The sequence below is a fragment of the Nyctibius grandis genome, chromosome 27, assembly GCF_013368605.1.
Source record: "Nyctibius grandis isolate bNycGra1 chromosome 27, bNycGra1.pri, whole genome shotgun sequence".
NCBI classification, from domain to species: Eukaryota; Metazoa; Chordata; class Aves; order Nyctibiiformes; family Nyctibiidae; genus Nyctibius; species Nyctibius grandis.
Window position 1 is genome coordinate 5247718 of NC_090684.1, and position 9422 is coordinate 5257139.

Sequence of the window (9422 nt, forward strand, 5' to 3'; positions counted from 1 at the left end):
CACCAGCAGGTTGAGGCAGGTGCCCCCGTTGCGGCAGACCCCCGGGGTGCAGCGCCCGCCCCGGGCGCTCAGCTCGCAGTGCTCCCCTGCGCGAGGCCCAGCTGGCACCCGGCACCGTGCCCAGGGCACCGGGCACCCCCGGGACCCCCAGAACAGGGGGTGGGGGTGGGGGGGGGTCCCTCTCCCATCCTCCCCCCATCAGCTCCACAGTGGTTTGATCCCCAGCTCCGTCACCGTGGCAACCGCCTCCCGTCGCCATGGCAACCCCCCCCCTCAGCATCCCCTCCTCCCCCAGCTGGCACCCCCCCACCCGGGGGTCCCGTGGGGGCTGGGGGTGCCAAGGGGTGGGGGGGGCTGTCCCCAGTGCCACCAGTCTCCCAGTGATCGTGGTGTCCCCCCCCCTCCCCAGCTCAGCCGTGGTGGGGAGCAGGTGGCCAGGCCACCGCGGTGGGGACACCCCGGGGTGTCCCCCAGGCTTGGACCCCACCAGTGTCCCCGTCCCCACCACCGACCTCCTGCGGGGACCACACCGGGGAGGGACAGGGAGAGGGGACAGGGTGGGTGGTGGGAGGAGAGGGGGGACATGGGAGGGGGTGAGGGAGGGGGAATGGGGAGAGAGGGGTGGGGAGAGGGGGGAGGAAGGTGGGGAGATGGAGGAGAGGAGGAAGAGAAACGTGTTGGAGATAAAGGGGAGGATGGAGGGAGGGAGGGAGGAGGGATGGAGGATGGAGGATGGGTGATGGAGGGATGGAGAAGGGATGGAGGATGGAGGATGGAAGGATGGAGGATGGAGGGATAGAAGATGGAGGATGGAGGAGGGATGGAGGATGGAAGGATGGAGGATGGAGGATGGAGGGATGGAGGGATGGAGGATGGAGAAGGATGGAGAAGGGATGGAGAAGGGATGGAGAAGGGATGGAGAAGGGATGGAGAATGGAGGATGGAGGAGTATGGAGGAGGGATGGAGGATGGAGGATGAAGGATGGAGGATGGAGGAAGATGAAGGATGGAGGAATGGAAGATGGAGGATGGAGGGATGGAGGATGGAGGAAGATGGAGGATGGAGGAAGATGGAGGAGGATGGAGGATGAAGGATGGAGGGATGGAGGATGGAGGACGTCTGAGGGAGGAAGAGCTAAGGAATGCTCGGGTGCCGGAGTGCTGAAGGGGAGGAGGATGAAGGGCTGGCCCCGATGGATGGGGAGGGCCAGCAGAAGGGATAGATGAGGAAGGCTGATGAGGGCTGGGATGAAGGCTGGTGGGGATGGGTGATGGAGGACGAGTGGGACAAAGAGATGATGGGACACTAGAAGGGACAGATGATGGAGGGATGAAGGGGAGGGGGATGAAGGGATGACATGGAGAGATGATGGGGGAGCTGAGGAAGGGGTTGAGGGGGAGTGGGGTGAAGGGAGGTTGCAGGGGAGGATGAGGGAGGGATGGAGAGCTGAGGGGGAGGAGGAAGGAGGGATGATGGGGACGGATGATGGAGGGACAGCAGAAGTTATAGAGGCTGGAGGGCTGCAGAGGAGCTGGCTGAGGGGATGATGAGGGTGGACACCAAGAAGAAGAGATGGATGAAGGATGGAGGGCTGAAGAGGAGATGGTTGAAGGGATGATGAGGATGGACACCAAGAGGAAGAGACAGACGGAGAGCTGAAGAGATGGTTGAAGCGATGATGAGGATAGACACCAAGAGGAAGGGATGGATGAAGGACGGAGGGCTGAAGAGGAGATGGTTGAAGAGATGATGAGGAGGATGGAGGGCTGAAGAGGAGATGGTTGAAGGGATGATGAGGATGGACACCAAGAGGAAGGGACAGGTGAATGATGGAGGGCTGAAGAGGAGATGGCTGAAGAGATGATGAGGATGGACATGAAGAAGAAGGGATGGATGAAGGATGGAGAGCTGAAGAGGTGGTTGAAGAGATGATGAGGATGGACACCAAGAGGAAGGGATGGATGAAGGCTGGAGGGCTGAAGAGGAGATGGTTGAAGGGACAATGAGTATGGACACCAAGAGGAAGGGATGGCTGGATGATGGAGGGCTGAAGAAACGACGGCTGAAGGGATGACAGGGATGGACACCAAGAGGACAGGACCATCGCTGGAGAGCCGAAGGGGACCAGGACAAGGTGCCACCAGGGACGCCCGAGGGAGGGCGGCCCCACGGTCTCACCGGTGAAGTCCTCGTGGCACTCGCAGGTGTAGCCGCCCTCGCGGCTCCGGCAGCGGCCGTGGCTGCCGCAGGGGCTGGAGTAGCAGAGGTCGATCTCGGTCTCGCAGTAGTCGCCGGTGAAGCCGGGCGGGCAGCGGCAGCGCAGGCCGGTGACGGGGCGGATGGGCCGGAAGAGGAGGGTGTCGGAGGCGAGGAAGGGCGCGGAGCTGTCGAACTGCAGCACGGAGACGCAGCGCAGGTAGTTCTCGCAGGGCTCGCGCAGGCAGATGTTGTCGTCGAAGGGCAGGACCCGCTGGGCCGAGATGGTGGCCAAGAGCGAGCGGTTGAGGTAGAGCCGCTCCTGGAGCTCCTCGGAGGAGAAGAAGCGGGCGCCGTGCCCCGCGGCGGGCAAGAGCGCCGAGAGGCTGACGTTGAGGATACGGGCCGTGCCCACGTCCGTGTCCGTCTGGATGTTGAAGAGGACGACGCGGTGACGGGGGGTGGCCAGGACGGTTGCCACCCCCTCCACGAAGCGGCTGAGCAGCGGGGAGAGGAAGCGCTCCTGGGACATGTCGGCCAAGCGCAGGGTGATGCTGTTGCTCAACATCTCGTCCGTGATCACCGTCACCCGCAGTGTGCACTGGGCCGTCGCGCTGTGGACCCCGTCTGTGGGTGGAGGGGGACAAGGGGGGTCAGTGACAGCACTGGCCACTGTGGGATGGGGATGGTGGTGGGGACATGGCACCTGTCCTGATGGCCATGGAGGGATGGGGATGGTGGTGGTGATGGGGCACCCATTTGATGGCCAGTGTAGGATGGGGACAGTGATGGGGCACCCGTCCTGATGGCCACTGAGGGATGGGGACAGTGATGGGACACCCGTCCTGATGGCCATGGCGGGATGGGGAAGGTGGTGGTGATGGGGCACCCATTTGATGGCCAGTGTAGGATGGGGACAGTGATGGGGCACCCGTCCTGATGGCCACTGAGGGATGGGGACAGTGATGGGACACCCGTCCTGATGGCCATGGCGGGATGGGGAAGGTGGTGGTGATGGGGCACCCATTTGATGGCCACCATGGGATGGGTATGGTGGTGGGATCAGGGCACCTGTCCTGATGGCCATGGCAGGATGGAGAAGGTGGTGGTGATGGGGCACCCATTTGATGGCCACCGTGGGATGGGGACAGTGATGGGGCACCCATCCTGATGGTCACTGTAGGATGGGGACGGTGGTGGGGACGGGGCACCCGTCCTGATGGCCATGGTGGGATGGGGCCAGCGGGGGCAAAGGCTCTGCCCGGCTCTGGGGCACCCACCTCCCTCCTTCTCCTCCTCCTCATGGCCAGGACGAGGGCCGGTGGGACACGGGACAGCTGGAAAGCGGGCGGGGGGCGGACAGATGGACGGTGGGAGCGTGGAAGGGGGTGGGGGGAGGGAGAAGGGGGCGACGCCAGGGGGGCCAGGGTTGCCTGGTGGCCCATGGCCGGTGGTCGGCGGGGGGGGGTTGCCATGGCTGCGGCCGCGGGGGCCCAGCTATGGCCGGAGCTTTTGTCCCCGTCCCGGCGCCCCCCGCGCTGAGGGGGGGCACGGCGTGGGGCTGGGGGCGCCCTGCCCCCACCCTTTGTGCCGCTGGAGCGGGGGGGGGGCTGAGGGGTCCGGGGGGGGGCGACTGGGGACACGTGGCTGGGGACAAGGGACATCACGGCCTGTGACTCAGTTTCCCCCCCTGCCTGGGGGTGGTCGAGGAGCTGCCTACCCCCCCTGCCCCAGGGTGACCCCCCCAGGACCCCCCCCAAATACACACACACGGGGTCCTGCCCCCCCCAAACCCCCGCTACAGGGTCCTGATGTGTGCCCCCCCCCCCAAAACCCCCATGCCCTGGGGTATTGCACCCCCCCCCAGACACCACAAGGGGAAGGAGAAATGGGTGCTGGGGACCCCCAGCTGCCTGGGGTGGGGGGTGGGCACAGCATCCCCATCACCCCCCATCGCCCCCTCCCCCAGATCTGGAGGGTGGGGGCAGCCAAGGTGGGGTGGTGGGACCCCAAAACACCTCAGCACCCTGCAGAAGGTGAGGGGGGGGGGGGGACACCCACAAAAGCTTCCCCAGCCCCAAACCGTGGCCCTCCAAAGCACCCCAACCCCAGGCCCGGGGTGAGGGGGGGTCTTACCCGAGACGGAGACCCTCATGACGGCCTCCAGGGGCCGGTTGGTGTTGAGGGCGGGGCTGAGGCGCAGGTCACCGCTGCGGGGGTCCAACAGGACGAGGTTGAGCTCGTTGCCCTGCTCGAAGGTGTAGGTGAGGGTGTCAGAGACATCAGGGTCTTGGGCCGGGATGCGGCCGATGACCCCCGCGGGGAAGCCGCCCGAGCGGTTGGTGATGTAGTTGTTGAAGAGGATCTCAAAGTTCTTGAGTTGGGGGGTGTTGTCGTTGACGTCGCGGAGGCGGACGTGGACGGTGGCCCGGCTCACCAGGGGGGCCGAGGTGGCTTGGACCACCATGACATATTCAGCCTTGGACTCGTAGTCCAGGTCGGCCAAGGCGGTGAGCTCGCCGGAGAAGATGTCCAGCTGGAAGACCTCGGGGATGTTGCCCTCCACGATCTGGTACATGATTTGGGCGTTGGTGCCCTCGTCGGGGTCGGTGGCCGTGATGCGGGCCACCACCAGCCCGATGGGGCTGTTCTCCTCCACGAAGATGTCGAACTCATCCCGTTCGAAGACGGGCGGGTTGTCGTTGACGTCCAGCACCGTCACTTGGATCTCCACCGGCGTCCGCTTGGCCGGGACGCCCTTGTCGACGGCGAACACCCGCAGGGTGTAGAGCGGCACGTTCTCCCGGTCGAGGCGGCGCAAGGTGCGGACGATGCCCGAGGTGGACTCGATGATGAAGTCGCCATCGCCATCGTCACCCCCTTGGAAGGTGTAGAAGACCCTGCCGTTGAGCCCCGAGTCGCGGTCGGTGGCAGAGACCTGGAGGACGCTGGTGAAGGCGGGCACGTCCTCGTAGACGGAGCCCTGGTAGGAGTCGCGGAGGAACTGGGGCGCGTTGTCGTTGACGTCGCTCACCAGGATCTCCAGGTAGGTGGTGTCGGACTTCTGCGGGATGCCGTTGTCACGCGCCGTGACGGCCAGCGTGTAGGACACCTGGTCCTCGTAGTCCAGCTCCATCTGGGTGGTGACGGCCCCCGTCTCGGCGGCGATGCGGAACTGGGGGATGCTGTCCTCCATCAGGTAGGTGATGCGGGCGTTCTCCCCCGTGTCCTCATCCGTGGCGCTGATGACCACCACCGTGGTGCCCACCGGGCGGTCCTCGTTGACGTTGACGGTGTAGTGGGAACTCTGGAAGACGGGTCGGTGGGTGTTGGCGTCGGTGACGTTGACGACCACGTGGGCCGTGTCGTGGCGGGTGCCGTCGGAGGCGGCGACGGTGAGGAGGTACTGGCGCTCCAGCTTGTAGTCCAGGGGCAGGGCGAGGGAGATGAGCCCCCCACCGCTCTGGCTGGTGATGGAGAAGCGGTTGCGGGTGTTGCCGCTGGAGATCTGGTAGGTGATGACGCTGTTGGCGTCGCGGTCGACGGCGGAGACGGTGAGGACGCTGGTGCCCACCGCCGCGTCCTCGTTCAGGCGGGCGCCGTACTCCCGCTGCGTGAACTCGGGGCTGTTGTCGTTGACGTCCAGGATGGTGACGCTGACGCTGGCCGAGGAGGCCATGGGGGGGTTGCCCTGGTCCTGCGCCTCCACCTCGAAGCTGTAGAAGTCCACCGCCTCCCGGTCCAGCTCGGAGGCCACCACGATCCACCCGGTGCTGTTGTTGATGGCGAAGGGGAAGCCGGCGCCGGTCTCCAGGAGGGTGTAGACCAACCGGCTGTTGTCACCCGAATCGGCGTCGATGGCCTGGACATGGATGACGGAGTAACCCAGGGGCACGTTCTCCAGGACGGTGGCCTGGAAGGGCGTGCTGACGAAGATGGGCGCGTTATCGTTGACGTCCACCACCTGCACGGTGACCAACCCGCTGACGTTGGAGAGGGGCGGGCGGCCGCCGTCCTGCGCCCGGATCCGCAGGGTGAACTCCTTGCTGACCTCGTAGTCCAGGGGGGTGACCACGTCCAGGGCGCCCGTCTGCGCGTCGATGTAGAAGTGCCCGCGCGTGTTCCCGCTGACGATGCTGTAGTGCACCAGGGCGTTGCTGCCCTTGTCGCGGTCGGTGGCCGTCACCCGCAGCACGGCCGCGTTGGGCGTCACGTCCTCGGGGACCTGCGCCACGTAACGCTTCTCGCTGAACTGCGGCGCGTTGTCGTTGTCGTCCTCCACGGCGATGAGGACGGTGGCCGTGGCGCTGCGGGGACCCGGCTCCTGGCCCTGATCCGTGGCCTCCACCAACAGCTCGAAGGCTTCCACCTCCTCGCGGTCCACGGGGCCGCGGGTGCGGATGACGCCCGAGCGCGGGTCGATCTCGAAGACCTCGTTGGCGCCGCCGCCGTTGAGGAGCCGGTAGAGGACGTTGGCGTTGGGCCCGGCGTCGCCGTCGGTGGCCCGCACCGTCAGCACCTCGTAGCCCACCTCCAGGTTCTCCCGCACGCTCTCCCGGTACTCAGGCTGCTCGAAAGCCGGGTCGTGGTCGTTGGCGTCAGTCACCGTCACCGTCAAGGTGGCCATGGCGCTGCGCCGGGGTGTCCCGTGGTCCACCGCCGTCACCCGGAACACGTGGGTGCTCTTGCTCTCGCGGTCCAGGGGCGCGGCGGTGGTGACGGCGCCGGTGACGGAGTCCACGGCGAAGAGGGCGTCGGAGCGGCTGTCGAAGAGGGCGGCCATGGCGTAGCGCAGCCGGCCCGCCTCCCCCTCGTCGGGGTCCGCCGCTGTCACCCGTGTCACCGGTGTCCCCGCCGGGCGGTTCTCGCCCACCGACGCCTGGTAGCTGGAGGGCTGGAACTGCGGCGCCGTGTTGGCGCTGCGGCGCCGGCGGCTGCGGGTCACCGGGCACCCGGTGGCCCCCGTGGGCAGGGGGTCCCCAACAGCCCCAGTGCCCAGCGTCTTCCCCGTGCTCCTGGTGTCCCTGGGGACCTTCCCAGTCTCCCCAGTGCGCCCAGTATCCCTGGTGGCCCTGGGGACGTGGGTGCACGCAGTGGCCCCAGTGTGCCGAACGTCCCCGGTGCTCCTGGTGTCTGGGGGGTTGTTGGTGTTCCCAGTGTCCCCAGTGTGTCCGGTATCTCCGGTGCTCCTGGTGTCCCTGGGGACGTGGGTGCTCCCAGTGCCTCCAGTGTCCGCGGTGCCTCCTGTGCCTCCAGTGCCTCCAGTGCCCCCGGTGCCTGCAGTGCTCCCAGTGCTCCCAGTGCCTCCAGTGTCCGCGGTGCCTGCAGTGCTCCCAGCGCTCCCAGTGCTCCCAGTGCCTCCGGTGCCCCCGGTGCCTGCAGTGCTCCCAGTGCTCCCAGTGCCTCCAGTATCCGCGGTGCCTCCATGGCCTGGTGCACGCCCAGGTCTCCCGCTGGTGTCCCCGATGTCCCCGGGGCTCCCGGTGCCGCCGATGCCTCGGGCCCCCCCCCCGCCGCCGCCGCCTCTGTCCCCGCTGGAAGCGCCGGTGCCCGGTTCTATCCCAGCGCCGCCGCCGCCGCCATCCCCGGAGCCTGCGGGAGCCGGGCAGGGCCCGGGGCCGCCGCCGCTGTCCCCGGTGCCGCTGGATGCGCCGGTGCCGGGAGAGGGCCCCGCTCCGCCGCTGTCCCCGGTGCCGCCGGAGCTGCCGCTGTCCCCGGTGCCGCCGCGGGGCTGGAGCAGCGGCAGGGGGGCGGCGGGCGGGCAGGTGCCGGTGCCGGTGGCGGTGGCGGTGGCGGTGCCGGTGGCCGGTCCCGGCGTGGGCAGCAGCAGCAGCAGCAGCAGCGGCAGCAGCCGGAGCGCGGCCCCGCGGGCGGGCGGAGCGCCCATGACCGGTGCCGGTGCCGGTGCCCGGTGCCCCCCGCGCCGCCGCTCGCCCGCGCGCACCCGCCGGGGCGGGGCCGCCGCTGCACCGGCCCCACCGCGCTTAAAGGCGCCGCCGCCGCCGCCCCCGGGCCCCGCCGGCGGCACCGGCCCCGCCCGCACCGGCGGCACCCGCGGGCGATCGCACACACAGACAGACACACGCACATACATCACACGGGCACGGTGGGCACCGCGTTGCACACACGTATCGCACACACACACGTTACACACGCGTTAGACACACACGTTACACACATGTTACACACAGGACACGCACACACATGAACTGTGCGCACACAAGATGCACGCAGCAGCACACACGCTATGCACACGTGTGCAAGGCATGCTCACACAGCACACGTGTGACACACAGAGCACATACATCACACAGCACACACACACAGCACACGTGACACAGCACACACAACACGTGTGACACATGCAGCACCCACAGCACATGCACGACACAGCACACAGAGCGCATACAACAGCACGCGTGTGACACAGCACATGCATGACACGCGGCACACAAAGAACACACACACAGCACACGGATGACACACAGCACACACAGAACGTGACACACACAGCACACACGACACACACAGAGCACATGCGTGACACGGCACACAGCACACGTGTGACACACATAGTACACGTAACACAGCACATGCATGTCACAGCACACACAGCACACGTGTGACACAGCACACACATGACAGCACACACACAGCACACACATGACACACAGCACACACGCAGAGCACACGTGTGACACACATAGTACACATAACACACACAGCACACACACAGCACACGTGTGACACAGCACACACATGACAGCACACACACAGCACACGTGTGACACACACCCCCCCATGTCGCCGCTGCTGGCTGTGACACCCCAGCACACGGGGGTCCCCACACCCCCCCCGGTGCCACCCCCATGACCCGCTCAGGTGGCACCGCCAGCCTGGGCTGGCCCCATTGCGCTGGGCCAAACTGGGGAGGACTGGGACAGACTGGTGGCACAGGGGCCTCGGGACACTGGGTGCCACTGGGAGGCTGGGGAGGGGGGTGCTGTATCCCCACGGGGCCCAGCGGGGCAGGGGGGCCATGGGTGCCGCCCCCCGCACCCACCCTGGCACCCATCGGGGCGGGCGGCGCCGGGCGTGGGTGCGGGGCAGGGCCGGGCCCGGGGCACCGGCAGCCGAACGGGTCGGACGGGTGCGGGGGGGGGGAGGTGGGTTCTGGGAGCCGCCCGGGACCCCCCAGGGCTGCGGTGACTCAGCGGGGCCCCTC

At 67.2% G+C, this 9422-nt stretch overlaps 1 protein-coding gene across 1 annotated transcript in view; it reads right to left on the reverse strand.

Annotated features, from left to right (window-relative positions):
• The window catches only part of CELSR2 (cadherin EGF LAG seven-pass G-type receptor 2), an 18401-nt gene extending 10317 nt beyond the window's left edge, over nt 1-8084 (reverse strand). The window contains exons 1-5 of the mRNA XM_068419536.1: nt 7619-8084; nt 7363-7447; nt 4334-7284; nt 2180-2824; nt 4-86 (exon numbers count right to left, since the gene is read on the reverse strand). Coding sequence (XP_068275637.1) covers nt 4-86; nt 2180-2824; nt 4334-7284; nt 7363-7447; nt 7619-8084 — 4230 coding nt within the window. The remainder of the gene's footprint in view (nt 1-3; nt 87-2179; nt 2825-4333; nt 7285-7362; nt 7448-7618) is intronic.
• Nucleotides 8085-9422: the final 1338 nt, after the last annotated feature.